A 17,708-nucleotide genomic window follows, 5' to 3' on the forward strand; every position below is an offset into this window, starting at 1 on the left:
ATTCCTATTAATGCTTCTCTTTGAGATCTTGTACTGTCTGGTTACTCTGTCCAAGGAGGGCCTCTAATCTTCCTTTAATCAAGGAGGATGTAGGTTTAAGTAGATGGTTTAGAGCCGAGTTGTAGCACAGTAACAAGAAACAGTTGAACTCATGATACCGAAACTGGTGCTATGCATTTTAAATTCTTAAATCTGAAGATTTCCTGTAAATACTTTTTTTTTCCCAGTAGATCTTGTACATGGTATTAAAATATTAAGAAGTGAGAGTCCAGCCTTCTTAGAATTCAGGGGCTGAATTTTTAGAATAATTCCCTCTTTTCAAGTTTAATGGATCCATAAGTACCTAAAGAACCTTGATATAAGATGGTTTCTCTAAAATGCATGAGCTTCCAAAGCTTTTCAGTGAAATTTCATTACTCCTCCCACTTAATGGAAATGTAAATCAGATGAGAAAATGGAGATAAACAGGCACCGTTAACTTGGTCAAGGTCACAGCATTAATATATAGTACTTAGGCTTTTTTTTTTTTTTGCCCTTTTTCTTACTTCCCCTCCTTTGTCTCCATGTTAGATTCTCAATGTTTCCCTTGGAACATGTGTATATCTATTGATTTAAGGTTAGCACTGTTAATTTTTCATGACTGTTTTAGTACCTCTGGAGGTACTCTGTTGCTTTTATTTCTCATCATTTATATAAATTAATGTGATAGTTCCTTATTTACTTACTTTTTACTGATTTTTACATTTTCCCCTTATCTTCTATCATGGTACATGGACAAGTGTCAATGTATCTATGTTTTAAGATCACGTAATACCAGACTCTAATTAATCAGCATTAATGTCTAGAAATAAATGTTTTACTCTGAAACCTTGGTGTGTAGACTACAAAATGTCAGTGTATAGCAGACTATTGTTTTTTAAAACTTTGATGGGTGATGGAAAATAACCTTGGATCCTTGGCTTTTTTGAATGATGCTTTTGAGACAAGGCCTACCATTCTTAAAGAGTCAGTTGCTGGTGTGATTAATTCTTTAATGAACAAAGAACCAGGTACAGTTTATGTACCTCTCTTGAGGTTCTGTGTCTTTAGAAGTACTTTAATGTGTCTTTCATCCCAATAGGGTAAGACCTAGCAGAGTATTCTATCATAGCATCATTATTATTTGAATCACCTTATATAATAGGAAGCGTTTTCAAAGTGGCTTCACAGTTAATAATGGCCCATGTGTTTTCATATTTGTATGTGGCTAACCTGTTTTATGCTTCCCTTGTGGCTCAGCTGGTAGAAAGCCTGCCTGCAATGTGGGAGACCTCTGTTTGATCCCTAGGTTGGGAAGATCCCCTAGAGAGGGGAATGGCTACCCACTCCAGTACTCTGGCCTGGAGAATTCCATGGACTGTATAGTCCATGGGGTCGCAAAGAGTCAGACACGGCTGAGCCACTTTTCACTCACTCCACCTGTTTTATAGGGCTTCTCTGGTGGCTCAGTGGTATAGAGCCTGCCTGCTAGTGCAGGAGACCTGGGTTCGATCCCTGCTTTGGGAAGATCCCCTGGAGAAGGAAATGGCAACCCACTCTAGTGTTCTTGCCTAGAGAGCCCCATGAACAGAGGAGCTTGGTGTACTACAGTCCATGGGGCTGCAAAGAGTCAGACACAACTTAGCAATGGAACAACAACAACAAACCTATTTTATTTGAGGGGGAAGGCAGGGATAATGAGAGATCATTTTGTTTACCTTATTTTATTAAGAAAAATTTCAAACATAAACAGAAATAGCAAGAACAGTAAAGTAAACTCTCACATACCCATCATTCACTTCAGTGGTTGTCAGGTTGGACATCTTATTTCATCTGTATTCCTCACCCTATCTTACCCAGACTGTTTGGAAACAAATCTCAGATATGACATCATATTTAATTTTGAAAGTGAAAGTCGCTCAGTCGTGTCCGACTCTTTGTGACCCCATGAACTATATAGTCTATGGAATTCTCTAGGCCAGAATCCTGGGGTAGCCTTCCCCTTCTCCAGGGGATCTTCCCAACCCAGGGATCAAACCCAGGTCTCCTGCATTGCAGGTGGATTCTTTACCAGCTGAGCCACAAGGGAAGCCCAAGAATACTGGAGTGGGTAGCCTATCCCTTCTCCAGTGGATCTTGCCCACCCAGGAGTTGAACTGGGACCTCCTGCATTGCAGGTGGATTCTTTACCAACTGAGATATTGCATTCTTAATCAGGCAGCCTGATAGTTGTTTATTTAGTGAGGAATAAAGAAGGACAGGGGGAAACTGGAAAGAAATCATTAGGACACAGTTGTAAAGGCAGTTAGTTAACAGAGGAGATCCAGAAAATCTCGCTGGGAGTGGGAGTGGCTGCTGTTAGGTAGATGGTAGGAGCAGAGGCAGGGGGATGCTTGGGCTTCCGTCTGTTGGTTTTCAAAATGCTGGCTTTTCTTCGATGCCGTCTTGGTTCACATTCTCTTTCTCCTCGTGAGTGTATCCTTTTTCAGTTCTTTAGTGTCGTTTTAGTGCGTTTCCAGGATGTGGCATGGATAAACTACATGCATTTAGTGTGCTGTAGTTTCCTGGAAGTCCCATTGAATTTCTAATTTCAGTAACAGTGGTTTTCATTTTAGGAAGCCTTTGAATATTTTGCAAATCTGCCTGATATTCCCCCTCCCCATCAAGTTAGACTCTAAACCTGCTCAAACTTGGGGTTTTTATTTTCATAAGGTGCTGTTTTTTCCTTACCTATATGTGGGGGTTTCCTTATCTTTCTAAGCCAGTAGGCAGAGTTTTTTAGTCCCACATTTATTGGGTTTTTAGTTCTGCTTTATATAGGAGTCTCAGTCCTAAATTGCTATTTCATATGGCTTCAAACCTTATTTCTTGTCCTGCCAGCTCTTCCTGTGTCTTATAACTTCTGGAGGTTACTACAGATTTAGCACCTGCTCAGATGGTCTGGCACTGAGTTCTCTGTAGTTCCAGCACTGGGAGTAGAAATTCACATAGGCATATTTTCCTTCCTGTTGTTATTTTATCTAATGTCTCTAGGTGATTAAAACAAGGTTTCAGTGTCCTCTTTTCTGTCACTATCTGTCCATGCTTATTCTGTGATTATGTATCTCTTGTGGCAAGAAGACGCAAAAATGACAGTGTTCTAAGGCGCTTCTGTTTTTAAAACAGGTAGAAAATACCATAAGGTGGAGGATACGCCGGGATGAAGAAGGAAATGAAATTAAAGAAAGCAATGCTCGAATAGTCAAGTGGTCCGATGGGAGGTGAGCAGAGATGCCTGAAGAGTGTGGAAACATACAGAATGTGGCTGGGAAGGATGATGTTTTGGAATAAGGCCTTATTTGGGGTATACCTCTTTTTAAAGGATTTCTGTTATTTAGCCTCTGGCATTGTATAGAAAACCTCAGAAATAAGTAAGCAGTTGAGGGCATACAGGCTGGTGGGAGACTTGTTAAAAGTAGGCTGGAAATGTGATCATCCTCTGGCTATATCACCATAGTCAGGAAAATTAGACCAGCTCCCCTGCCCATTGCGTACTACTGCCTAGAAGTTGACACTTGAGTAAAGCTGTCCTTCACTGGGAAGGTGGTAGGGGCTGAGTGAATGTCACAACATGTTTTGCGTCCTAAACATAAACACACAGCGTTCTGTACTGCTATGTAAGTCTTTTTTCACATCATGCCTTTTTATTCTTCTCTTGCTTCTGAATTCTGTGTTAGGAGAGAAAACAGCCATTGAATCACATTCGAAGTGAAGTAAAATGAGAGAGCGAAAGCTTTCTGACTAACATGTGAAGTGTTCCTTCTTTTCAGCATGTCCCTGCACTTAGGCAATGAGGTGTTTGATGTTTACAAGGCTCCACTGCAGGGCGATCACAACCACCTTTTTATAAGACAAGGTACCGGTCTTCAGGGACAAGCCGTCTTTAAAACCAAACTCACATTCAGGTAATTACTCTCATCAACGTACTATTTGTTAAACAGTAAAAGCAGTGAAATACAGGGGTTGTTCAAAGTGCCTGACTCCTGATTGGCATAACCTCACGGTATAGTTCCCCAAAGACAAGATCTGGTTCTCAGCTCTGAAGGTTCAAAGGCTCTTTTGTCAAGTGCTCTGAAAGCTGCTGCTTCACAGGGAGCCAGGTCATGCTAACCAGCGCTCCAGGAGACTGGTATGTAAACCAGAACGACAGTGTATTAATTCTAGAGATTACTATAGCTGCCAGGAGGCCTAAGAGTACTAACTGGGCATTGTATTTTCCTTTTTAGTAAAATGTTACCTGTGAGACTGATAGTTAGAGGTTCTTAGTGGGCATGCGATCAGAGGAAAGGCAGTGAGTTGGTGGGTATGAAGGCCAAGGTCATCTGTTCTTTAGGCCCCTGCATCCATTACCTCTTCAAGCAGCCCTGCACACTTGGGTCAGCTGGCAAGCGCATTCCCCTTCTCGAGACAGGACAGGCAGTACAGTGAAACGTTCCTGTTCTTCTTCCCTTGATTCTAAGCAGATCATCCTCCTTGGGTAATGCTTACCTTTAGAGATGGCACAGTATTCTTGGTTATGAATTACATTTTCAAAATTGTAATGGTCAAGATTATAGGCTTTGGAATCAAACAGATCTGTATCTGAGTCTCACTTCCACATGCATGACCTTGTGCAACTTTTCTCAGTTTTTCCTTGCCTCAGTTTCCTAATATATAAAATGTAATAATTCTCTCATAGAGGAGCTATGACAGTGAAGTCGTGTAATAAAACACAAGAGTACAGTGCTTCGCACTCAGTGTTCAGTGAATGCTTCTTGGTTTGTTTTTGTTTTTTCTTTTTGTTTTCTTTCTTTCTCTTTTAATTTTTATTTTTTAATGAATGCTGCATGAGCCCATCAATTTACTGCTTTTAGAGGGTGATCATGCTGTGCAAGCCTTTTTTACTCAAGCTTTCCATATTTTACTTCACTTGTGGAGGTGAGAATGGTTTAGTAAGCTGCAGAATGAGGAAAGGTTAGAATCCCCATCTACTATATTGTTTTGTGTCTCTGCCTATTTTTTCTTGAGAATGGGAAATGCTCACTGGCCTCCTCTGATGTTGGTATGGCTGGCTCACAAATGCATTTGCTAAATAGTGAGGTATTTTTGTTTATTTCCTGCAGACCTCACTCTACAGACAGTGCCACACATAGAAAGATGACACTGTCACTTGCAGATAGATGTTCAAAGACACAGAAGATTAGAATCTTACCAATGGCTGGTCGTGATCCTGAGTGCCAGCGCACAGAGATGATCAAGGTATGTTGGCTGAACTTTATCCTAGAATTTTGATATATTAAGAAAAGCATTTCCCAAAATATTGTTCATCATCTCTTATTGACCCTCCTTTCCTCCTTCCAGCTGGAATGAACAGGGAGCTGGTTTCCATTTCCTAAACATTTGGCAAATAAGTGTGATGTGGTGAGGGTCCTAAAACAGACCCTGGCTTGGTTTCTCTCCCAGCAAGTCCTGAGAGCAACCTGTTGACTAAAAGAATCTGAACCTGCACAGATAATTTCAAGGATGATTAAATTAAGTCATCAGTGGCTGATTTGGCATCCATGTCAAAAATCAGTGGAAATGCTCAAGAATTAGTCTAGATAGAATATAAAAAGACCAGGAGTTTCCTCCGTTTTCCGCTGAAGGTAGTGGGGCTGAAGGACCTGCAGACTCCAGGACCACCTTGAGAGATTCCCAGGCCCTCTTCACTTCCCCAACTTCTGTGGAAATGCACAAGGAATCCGCTAGATTGTTTTCAATCCCTGTTCTGTTGACAGTGATTTTTACAGGATTAGAGTTATATGCAGTAATAAAGCAATTAAACAAGGAATCAAGAGAATGCCAGAACATCCCTGACCTCTCATAGCCTGGCCCTGCCTGGTGAACCCCAAGGTGTGGAAGCCAGGCAGATAGAAGAGAATGGAGGGTCTATTTTGGGGCTCAGAGCCCCTCTCCACCAGCAGCCCCTCATCCTGCTGTTAGCTGTGGGGAGTGCCCTGGGTTGACGGCCCCAGGCAGGAACATCTGGGTGCCATGGTGATCTGGTGGAGCCTGGGCAAGTCAGGTGTGTCTCAGGGTGAAGAGAACCTGCCTCCCTCAGGCATCCGCTGGGCATGGACGAGGCTCCTCAGGCTGGTCGTGCCCTCTGGACTGTTCCTGGCAGCAGAGGGGACACTGCAGCTCCCAAGGCTGTGCCTGTGCCAGTTGTGATGGGGCGGTTGGTGTGATGGAGCCTCCTGCCTGTCCACCCTGTGGTGTCTTCACGCCTTAGAACTGAACACGATGATGACCGTGTGTGGTAACAGGTGAGAAATGGAGAGAACTCGCCCTGAGGACATAGGAACTGGTGTTATCCCGGGCAAGGCATTTTCATGTTCTTTAGAGTGAAGTAGTTTCAAGTGGGCATTAAGTGAGTTCATCTTTTTTAAAGTTCACTAATTTGCTTCTTTACAGAAAGAAGAAGAACGTTTGAGGGCTTCTATTCGTAGGGAGTCTCAGCAGCGCCGCATGAGAGAGAAACAGCACCAGCGAGGACTGAGTGCCAGTTACCTAGAACCTGATCGATACGATGAGGAGGAGGAAGGCGAGGAGTCCATCAGCTTGGCTGCCATTAAAAACCGATACAAAGGGGGCATTCGAGGTGAGTTTGAGCAGAAATGAAATTTCGTCATTTCAGGGTCGTGGAATTCATCTTTGCATTCGGTATACTGTGGATGCTGAGTCATTGGGCATTTTATTTTTAAGGAATCAGTGTTAATGAGTGAGATGTTTCAAGGTCTCAAGAGCTAGTCACTGTGAAATTCTTTTGGGTCAGCCTAAAAGAGTAGAAGTTGCTTGTACTTTAACTTTTGACTCGTCTCTTGAGCTTCTGCTCCCTGATTTGAAAGTCTGCCAACTGTGTATCTTGGAACTTTTCTCAACTTTTAAAATTACTAATTAGAAGTCAGGAAGTTCAGTTTTTCAGAGAATACATGTGTTTTCTTTCAAACTTCTCCATTGTGTATTCTTTTCTTTCACAAGTACCAGTAATTTATAATGGTCATTCAGGACATACTGAGTTCCAGGCAGACACTCAAACATGGATCCTGTTTGGTCCTTATAACAATGTAATGACCCAGTTACTATTATTGTCTTTTTCTTTTAAAAAAATTTTTTAATTGAATACTAAACTAATTGCATTAGTTTCAGGGTTATAGTCTAATGATTCAGTATTTGTATGTATTGTGAAATGATCACTATAATAAGTCTAGTTAATAACTTCTGCCCCCAAAGACAGTTGTAGAATTCTTTTTCTTGTGATGGGAACTTTTAATATCTGCTCTCAGCAACTTTAAAATATGCAGTGCATTATTACTAACTTTACTCACCATGCTGTACTTTATATCTCCAGGATTTATCTATCTTATAACTGGCATTTGTACCATTTGACTCCCTTTGCCTCCACCCTCCACACCACACCTCAGGCAGCCGCTAATCTGGCTCCTGTACCTGTGAGCTTGGCTCTTAGTTTTCCATTTTTCTCCACTTCCCCGTAGGTAAGATCATATGGCGATTGTCTTTCCCTCTGTGACTTATTTCACTCAGCATAATGCCTCAGGGCCCATTTTTGTCTCACCCTTATTGAGGAAACTGAGACCTTGAGAGGTTGAGTGGCCTGTGCGAAGACATAGCTGGCACACAAAGACTTTAAGACTCAGGCGGCCTGACTTCCGAGGCATCTGTCTCGGCCTCGGCACTGCCTCCAGCATTTTCCCCGCAGCCAGCAAGTGAGATGTTGTGCTGAGAAGTAAACTGGACCCAAAGGTGGAAGGCCAGGCTGGACACCCTGATTCTGCCTGCTCTGATCTTAGCCCTGCCACTTTTTAGCTGGATGACTTTTGGGAAGTTACGGTACCTCTTTTTTCTGTTACCTTATCAAGAAAAAAGCTGCTTATTAGTAAGTGTTTATACCATGAGGTTGTTTTGAAAATTGATTGACATATTGCATATTAAATACTGTATCCAGGGCCTGGCATATAACAAGTACTAAATAAACATCACACAAAACTACCATCGATGTCCTTAGCACTCATCAGCTTCAGGAGTGACTCCACATCTGAATATACCACATTCCCCTTCAGTAAAATGAGGATCTAATCTTCTCCAGATGAGCTTTAATAGAGCTTTGGGAATCACTGTACAAAACCTCGGGTCACCATGTTAATGGTTTTGCTCTGTTAGAATGATAAATTTTAAGAACACCCAAATTTCTCTTTTTCTGACCATCCCATGAGATGCCTTTCTCCTTTTTTTTGTTAAACAGCAACTGCATTTGTTCTAGTGGACTTTTTACACCCTTCTTACCTGCCTATTATTTATTTTGGGACTACAGTATAAGACCTTTTATTTTTTCGTTAGTGCTAATTTCCCACAGAAAAGATTAATTGTAGAAATACATGCCATATAAATGAAATAAAAACAAAAAATTGAGGATGTCTTTAGGAGAGAGTTATATAATATTCAGTTCCCCAGTGATTACAGTCCTAACAGGCAAGTTTATTAACAGTCAGTTTTGTCCAGTAGTCAGGTAGGCAGGGAGTAAGGAGAAAGGGAGGGCTTTGGGCTATGAAGTGAGCAGGTTGGTCTAATACCAACTGTTCTTATTTCACCCATGCTTCACTTGAGCTCGGGCATCAGCACAGACTTATGCGTCTCCATCTCCCTTTGAAATGGCTGCCTGGCAATAGGTGGTCTTATAGGCCCTGGAAACCACCTCCTGTTTTATTTCCAAAGCTTGAGTTAACTGTTACCTCTATGAAAGAATGACTAAGGCTATTTTGGAAGAATAGTGATGTCTGTCTCTTTAATCATCTTGCACACAAACCTTAAAAAATTTTTTTAAAACTTAGTCTTGTATTTGAGAGGACAAGTACTTTGTTTCAACAGATCTCAATTTGCATTTATCTTTAAATTGTAAAAGTGTTTTTTTATTTTTGGCTGCACTGGATCTTCACTGTCGCCCGCAGGCTTTCTCTAGTTGCAGCCAGCAGGGGCTGCTCTGTCGTGGTGCGCAGATGCACTGCGGCGGCTTCTCTTGCTGTGGAGCATGGGCTCTAGAAGCGCAGGCTTCAGTACTTACGGCGCATGGGCTTAGTTGTGGCATGTGGAATTTCTCCTGGACCAGGGATTGGATCTGTATCCCCTACATCGGCAGGTGGACTCTTATCCACTGTACCACCAGGGAAATCTGAAATTTTAAAAGGTCTTAATTGTTTGCTTCTCTATAAACAGTATACAGAAGGAACTGAAGATATACATCAGAAGACAGATCCAGGAGTGGATTATCTTTGAAAGTCACTCACAAATCTTACTCTCTGCTTTCAGAGGAACGAGCTAGAATCTATTCGTCAGACAGTGATGAGGGATCAGAAGAAGATAAGGCTCAAAGGTTACTCAAAGCGAAGAAACTCACCAGTGATGAGGTAAAACCAAATTTATTCAATTGTAGAGGTTTACGCTGTACCCACATGTTAATGCCTGGAATGAGGAGGAGCTCACAGCCTAGGAGCACAGACATATGTCTACACACTTCACTGAAGCTCAGTGAGATAAATCCGGAAACGGGCTGGGAGTGGCCCAGAAGAGCGTCTAATACCTCTGCTTAGAGAAAGAGGCCTCTTCTTGGTGTGCTGAAGGAAGAGTGCTAGCACAGGGCACACCAGCCAGGATGGGCATGCCAGGTGGATGGAGAGGCCTGGGAGAAGACATGCCCTGAGATAGTCAGGCTTTCCTGGAGAGCTGTTACAGAAATCATTTAGTGTGGGTAGACAGTGTGTGTCTCTCTTCTTTCTTTTGCTCTTTTTAAAAATTTTTCAATATGTTTTTAAAATTACAGAAATAATTCTTATGGTAGAAAAATCTGTTTTCTTTTTATGTAGATGAAGTAGTATTTGAAATAGTATTGAGTAATTCAATAAAATAAATTTCCATGTGTTACTGAAATAATAAAATTTCAAAGGAATTTTAACATTTTTAACAGTATCCTTTTCAAATTATGAGAGTTCAGATACTGAGAAATTTTAAGTCTTTTTTTCAAGATATATGTAACTTGATACATGATATATGATATGTAACTTTATATAACATTATATTCAGGTGTATAACATAATGATTTGATTGATACATGTATATATTGCAAAGTGATTACCACAGGAAGTCTAGTTAACATCCATCACCACAATAGTTATCTGTATTTTTTTCTTGTGATGAGAACTTTTAAAATCCATGGTCTTAGCAACTTTAAGTTGTACAATAGAATATTATTAACTGCAGTCACTGTGCTGTGCATTACATACCCAGGACTTAACTTATATTTAAGTCTTTATAGATTATTGTTATTTTTGGTGTTCTTGAACTGTTCTGTGGTATCCTACTTTGAATTTCTTTTAATTTCTCTGATTGGGATCTGTTAGACTTTCTGAATTTATAGATTGATATCTTTCATTAGTTCTGAAAATTTCTCAGCCATTAATTCTTCAGACATTACTTCCCACCATTCTTTTTCCTTTGTTCATGAAACTCTGATTAGGTGCATGTTACTCCTTCTCACTTTATCCCCCATGATTCTCAAGCTGCCCTTCACATTTTCCATGTCTGTTTAGCTTTGCATTCTTGGACAGCTTCTTCTAGTTCACTGTTTCTTTCTTTAGCTGTCTAATACACTGTTGATCTCTTTCACTCAATTTTTAATCGTTTCAGTTTTTTTAATCTCTAGAGGTTTAGTTTTTCAAATTGGTCATTTAAAAAAATCCTGCTCCTAATTCATATTTTTCAGTTTCTCCTTTATGTCTTCAAGTATTTTAAACCTACCGGTATGGTCTTTTATATCTGATAATTCTGAAGCCTTCACATATGTGGTTTTACTTCTGATTATTTCTGATAGCTGTTTCATGATGACTTATTTCTCCATGTGTTCTGTGATTAAATGATTGATTTACTCAGATCAGTGGACATTTTTATAGCCTAGATTGATGGCTTCCTCTGAAGATGATACATATTTGCTTCTGCCGGGTACCTTGGGACTACTTTAAATTATATTCTTGGAACAGATCATTTTAGCTTTATTGGAAGTATGGGTTCTGACTTGTTGTTATGAACTTTCCTAGAAATGTTTAAATTTTTTCTTAATCCCCTCTTAATTAGTTCAAATGTTAGAGATTGGAAATTACCCTTGCAGGCATTTGAAACGGGTTGGCAAACTATATCCCGCTGACTAATCTAGACTGCCACCTGTTTTTTTTTCAAATAAACTTTTTTCAGAATCTACCCATAGTTAATCATTTATGTATTGTCTCTGGATGTGTTCCTTCTGTGGTGATAGAGTTGATTAGTTGCAACAGAAACCATATGTCTTGTAAAGCCCAAGACATTTGGCCTCAGGCCCTTTGCCAGAATGATTTGCTGACCCCTGCCTCAGAGAAAGGGGCCTGGGCTTATCGCTAGTTCACCTGAACAGTAAAGATCCAGTCCTCCGGGGTCTGTTGTTAACCTGCTGCACTTGGCCTTTGTGTCCTGTCCTCAGCACCCTGCAAGGCATAGAAGCAAAGCTTGTAGTTCATGCAGTTTGGTAACCGTCTTCAAGGAGAAGGCCTGCTTTAGTGCTCTGCTCGTCTCTGTGGGTTCTTGGTTTTGCTTAATTTTTGGCTTGTGAGTATACTTTATTTTCTTGCCATCACTTGGGTTTGTTTGTAGTTTTTCATCATTGTTATTTTCAGTGAGAGGGTTATTCAAAGGACTGTTCTGCCATATTGTGGAAACATTGTTGTGTTCCTGTTATTCATGATTTTAATGTACTTTGATCATTTTGGCCTTCTATGAACTGTGAACTTGCATGAGCTCTTTTCTCATGTGAAACGGAATTTTGTCCTTGTGTTATTGTTTGTTAATCACAATATTTAGTATTTCCCAATCTTCCTTGGAAGTGGTATGCTATGGAAGATAAATAGACAAAATTGTTAAATTATTCTGCAACATATTTCTTTTAAATTAGATAGATGTCTTAATGATGCATTTACAGTGTGTTAAACTATTGGCAAACAGCAATCGTTATCTAAGCAGATGCTGTTTTATTTATTGGCAAGCAGAAACGGAGTGAAAATTGAAAAGTGTCATGGGACTTCTCTTTATTCCTAGAATTCTCAGAAATGAAGTTTCTAGCTGTGATCCATCAGATAGCCTTCTTCCAGGCCGGGCAATTACAAACCTGTAACTGTGTGACTTAAAAATTTCTCTTGCGAATGCCTCCTAGCTGTCTGTTACAGGAGCTGCCTGCCCTCTACCTCCCTCACCTGAATACTTGCTGTTAAATCTTCCTGTCGCCAACCACCTCCCCTCTAGTCCCCCTCCCGCTTCCCCTTTCCTGACAAGAGAGACTTCGCTTCTGCCTGGACCTCCCAACCTCCTCACTACCCCAGTTCAAGTCCTGGAATGGGTTACAGTGGGAGAGCAGGGTGGGGGCGGGGGGGAGGGCGGGAGGGGAACCTGCTCTAGGCCTCTCTCCTTATTTGCACTCTAAACCCCACCCACACGCCATGAATCTAGGTATTCCTCTGAGATTAAGCCAGTTTTCAAACCTTACATCCCCGCACCAGAAAATGACCATTGTCTCGAGAGCATTCCTTGATATGGGGGAGGACAGGGCTCTGGATTGCTGAATCTTGGGGCTGCCCTCTACCTCTTACATTGGCTTGAGCAAGGCATCTCACATTTCCAAGTCTGTTTCTTCACCTGTTTTATGGGACTTATGCTTTCTGCCTTATAAAGTTGTATTCTAGTTAATAAAAGATGTGAACGTAGGTATCACAGTGAATGCTCATTTCCCTTCCCCAGGAGGGACTAAGTTACAGAAAAGAAAAAACAGAGCTTTTTATCCTCCCTTACTTTTGTAAGCAGAGAAAATCTTAGAAAACCTAAATTACTCCCAAAGTGAAAGGTTGGTAGTAGTAGAAGAAACTGTGGAAAGGGAAAGATCCCATGGAAAGGAACATGCAGACAATGGGAGAAAGGGTGGCATGTCCAGGCCGCAGCTTTCTTGAGTAAAAGAGGCGACCTGCTGAGACTGCCCAGAATGTGGTGCTGGTGGTCTGCTTCCTCTCTGTGTCTCTCTCCTCCCCCAGCTCTGCCTCATAGAACCTGCATTCCCCCCTTGGCAGCTTTGCCTTTTCTGTTAGAAGCCCCTGTTTTTATGGAACCATCAGCAACTTGGAACATCTGTAGCTCCAGCTGCCCCTCCAGGGTGAGGCTTTCCCAAGGCCGAGGTTCAGAGTGTGTTTCCCTGGAAGCCTTGGCTCTCTAGGTGTTGGTTTCTTGTACTTTAAGGTACCCTAATTGGTGTATATTCTTAGGCAGATTTCGGGTTATGTAAACTCTGAGAGCTATTTATAATGTGAGTTTTACAATCAACCTGAAAAATAAATTGTTAGAAGACAGTTCCTGTATAATTGTGGGTTGCCTGTTCCTTTGTCTTTAGGGACCTGCATTCAGGACTGTGAGGCTTCCCAGGTGATGCTAGTGGTAAAGAACCCACCTGCCAGTTCAGGAGACATAAGAGGCTTGGGTTCGATCCTTGGGTCGGGAAGATCCTCTGGAGGAGGGCACGGCAACCTACTCTGGTATTCTTGCGTGGAGAATCCCATGGACAGAGGAGCCTGGCAGGCTACAGTCCATAGGGTTGCAGAGAGCTGGACATGACTGAAGCATGCAGGAACTAATTCATGATTATATTAGGAAGCTTTGTGTTCATCTAATATATTTTTGTCATGTGTTGTATTTACATGGCACAGGGGTTTATTCCAGCTAAGTTTGAGGCAGAATCCCACACTCCTAATTTCTGAAAATGAGATCTGGAGGGTGCCACTAACTTTCTAAATCCCGAGAGTAGCAGGCCTGCATGCCTTTGCTGGACTTCACTGTGCTTCTCTGTAGCTGCCAGTCCTGGAAGGGTTTTCAGAGCTGAATTCTGGAGCGTCTTACCCCAGACAGAGGATTAGAACTGGTGCTGGTTAGACCTCTTTGGGAGAGGTTTGACCTGGCTCCTGCCCTCCTAGCTGCTGGGCATTATCTAGGACCCTTCAGGACAGTTGCTCCCACCTTTTAGAAAGCTGTTCCTTATTCACCAAAACCCATTAAAAAATTTTAGCGCTGAAGAGACCATACACACTGAAATTTACTTGGGCAAGGTTGCCACAAACAGGCTTGCATGTAAAGTGTTTAAGATAAGATTCATCAGCTGAAAATAAATGGAAAATAGTGGTAGTAGTCAGTGTCCTTTTTGCTTTTGCCTATGTGGGCTTGGGAGAGAAGTATCTGGGTTTGCCCAAGGCTGGGAAGTAGATAGGAGGCTAGTCAGAGCCTGGGGGCAGGATCCATCTTCCAGGCTTGCTGTTGGGGTAACTTTACTGCCACCTGCTGGGAAGTAAGTGCAGGGGGACCTCTGGATCTCTTCCTGTGGATTCATAACTGTCCTGTTTGAATTCTATGACTTCGGATCTGTGGGGATGCATTTGGGATAATAAGGCAGGAAACAAGTGTGAGGTACGATCTTGCTCCTCAGAGGCCAGGCATAGGGACCATCAGAAAAAGTGGCCGTGCCTGCTTGGATGCTACGCCCAGAAGCAGTCCTTTGGACAGGGTAGTAAGAGGCCTGGCCTTGCCCAGCTTCAGCCTTAAACTGTTCAGCCTGTCTTCTTTTTGGCGAAGAGTTTCATTGAGGTAGTTCTGGAGTGTCATATTTAGTATCATTTCATTTTAATCAATATTTTATATTATTCAGTGTTGATCTGTTTGAATTCTATCTGTAAAAATTGTTTTAACTTCGTGAGTTTTTTTGTTTCTGTTAGAACACTGTGCAGCATGATTTTAAGTTTTGGAAACTTGTCTGTGAAGGCCTTTAATGTCTTCAAAGTTGTTTAAAAATTAAAAGAAAAAACCACATACTTGGCTGCGTCAGGTTTTCGTTGCATCATGTGGGATCTTTCATTGCAGCACATGGGCTCGCTGGTTGTGGCAAGCTGGTTTAGTTGCTCTGCGGTATGTGGGATCTTAGTTCCCAGACCAGGGACCGAACCCACGTTCCCTGCATTGCCAGGAGGACTCCTAAACAGGACCACCAGGGAACTCCCTCAAATATTGTTTTCAAAAATCTTTATGAGTTTTAGTACATCCAAAACAAGAAATTATTTTTTAAAATTGACAGGCTTAAAAATTTTTTGTAACATAATGAAGTGAAGTCTGAGGAAGTGAAGAAAAAGAGTTTAAGTAAAATATTCAGCAGGACAGTGGTTAATAGGCTAATCTCTTTGGGAGAGTGCTGACCTTTCCCAGGGCAAAGCCCGTTTCCACTTTCCTGCAGCCCTTCTCCATGTATAGCAGCTTCTTCCCTCTGTGAGACTGGGTCACAGCTGCTTATCAGTTCACCCTTGTGGTCCTGAAGCTGGGTTTTAGGATTAGTTTTGTAATTACTCTGGAGTCATTTTGAACACCTCTAGTACTTGTAGATTTGGAAACTGCCATGACCTAAACCACTGGTTTTACAGCTGGTAAACATTCTCATTACAACAGTTATGTTATTTTGGGTTTTCCGAGGGTTATTCAGCTCAGAGCTACTTTTGATAAACCTTTCTAGAAATAGTCTCTATGAACTTTTAAAGATTTTTATCTGTTTAGGAGGGTGAGCCTTCTGGAAAAAGAAAAGCAGAAGATGACGATAAAGCGAATAAAAAGCACAAGAAATACGTGATCAGTGATGAAGAGGAAGATGATGATGATTGAAGTACAAAATGTGAAAACTTTATATATTTTACTGTACAGTTTGTTTTATAAATACGATGTAAACATGAGTTATTTTGATCAAAAGAAATTGATTTGCTTTTGACTAATTTTAATTATAATAAAAATTTTTAAAAAGCAAGTCTCTGTTCAAGAAATGGACTTCTTCCGAAGCAGGTTGATTTTGTTCATGCTTTACACTAAATCTTAGCTTTAGTGCATTCCTCCCAGGCCCTCCAAAGAACCTGGCCAAGGCCTAGTGAAAAAAGTGAGGCATTCTTCTGGGGTGCATAGTTTTTAAAAACTGGCACAAAAAGCCTCCATAATTGTATTCATCTGCTAGGGCTGCTATAACAAAGTACCACAAACTGGGAGACTTCAAACCATAGAAACGTATCCTCTCATAGTTCGGAAGCCTGAAGTCCTAAATCAAGGTGTCAGCCGAGCCATGCGCTCTCCAAAGGCTCTAGGCAAGACTCCTCTCCTGCATTGCCTTAGCTTCTGGAGGCTTCCGGTGTTCCTTGGCTGGTAGCAGCGTAATTCTAATCTCACCTCTATCTTCACATGGGTTGTTTCGCTGTGTGCCTGCTCTGTATTGCCAGATCCCACTCTCCTTTAAGGACACGCATTGGTAGGTTTAGGGTCACTCGTCCTGTGTCCACTCATCTTAATAGTTACATCTGCAAAGATCCTATTGGTAAATAAAATTACATTCTGAGGTTCTGGTTGGATATGAATTTGGAAGGGTCCCTATTCAGCCCACTACAGTAATCAAGTTAAATAATATTGTGATACAGCATTTTAAAAAATTAAAATTAATGCAAAAATATGATGGAGAAAGTGTCAAAAATTCACCTAAAGATGACCTAGCAGGTCTGGGATTAGGGTAAGGCAAGTGACAGGAGTTGTACAAGTTCAGAACTCCATGGATCATCTCTATTTAAAATTTTGATGTTTTGTTCAATGGGATTTTTTGTGGTTTAAAATGTATTGCAATATTATTTATCTTGATCACTGAGATTTTGGCACCCCTTATAGTGTCTCATTTGTTGTATCCCAGGCATGGCCCTGCTTTCTCACAGATGGTGACAGGCTTCAACAGTGAGCACTCCAGGAGAGCTGTTTTACCTTTTCTTGAGAGTACCTTTTATGGCTAGCACTAAAAGTCACATCAGAATCCACCACATTCTGTTCATTGGAAGTGAATCACTAATGTGAGCCCATATTTAGAGGGAGGGAAATTTGACTCCCCTTGATAGTAGAAATGGCTCAGTTAGATATATTTTAAATCTATAAGACACATATTTGTGTTTTCTACGGTGCCGTTCTAAACACTCATCTTTCCATTATGGACTAGGGCTGTTAATACAACCCAGGAATGGTGGCTACCCATGGGAGGCTGTCCCTGAAACCTGGTTATAGAGAAGTGACACTGAAAGAGAAGGTCCAGCTCACCTTTGTGTTACTTGCCTAACTCGCAAACCTGTAGCCCCTTTGCTGTTGGCTTATCAAGTTGAAACTGATGTCTGGCCCCTGAGAGCCTTCATTTTTGACTCTGTCTTTTCTAGGACAACATAGTTTCTGTTTTTTTTTTACTAGTAGACACTTATGTGACAATGACTGAGCTCTTGGAGTCTCCCATCTCCACACCTGCCCCTTCCATGCAGAGCTTGGTGGTGAAAGGTCAAGCCTCTGCAAGCATACTTCAGCTTTGCCAGCTGCCCCTGTTAGGGGGCGCTGGAGAGAACTGGGAGCCTGGATAACAACGAATAGATTACTCCTTCCTGTTTGCTTATAGAACTTCGTGGGGGCTTCCTGTTGAAGGGAGCCAACCAGGACTTGTTCACCTCAGCTGAGGCAGTTTATAC

The 17,708-nt window shown here is 41.5% G+C and overlaps 1 protein-coding gene across 1 annotated transcript in view; it reads left to right on the forward strand.

The window, feature by feature from the left end:
- Positions 1 to 15,843, forward strand: part of LEO1 (LEO1 homolog, Paf1/RNA polymerase II complex component) — a 32,386-nt gene extending 16,543 nt beyond the window's left edge. The window contains exons 7-12 of the mRNA XM_052646846.1: positions 3,184 to 3,278; positions 3,828 to 3,962; positions 5,160 to 5,295; positions 6,490 to 6,676; positions 9,400 to 9,497; positions 15,739 to 15,843. Coding sequence (XP_052502806.1) covers positions 3,184 to 3,278; positions 3,828 to 3,962; positions 5,160 to 5,295; positions 6,490 to 6,676; positions 9,400 to 9,497; positions 15,739 to 15,843 — 756 coding nt within the window. The remainder of the gene's footprint in view (positions 1 to 3,183; positions 3,279 to 3,827; positions 3,963 to 5,159; positions 5,296 to 6,489; positions 6,677 to 9,399; positions 9,498 to 15,738) is intronic.
- Positions 15,844 to 17,708: the final 1,865 nt, after the last annotated feature.

The sequence above is a fragment of the Budorcas taxicolor genome, chromosome 10 (genome assembly GCF_023091745.1).
Source record: "Budorcas taxicolor isolate Tak-1 chromosome 10, Takin1.1, whole genome shotgun sequence".
Lineage (NCBI taxonomy): Eukaryota > Metazoa > Chordata > Mammalia > Artiodactyla > Bovidae > Budorcas > Budorcas taxicolor.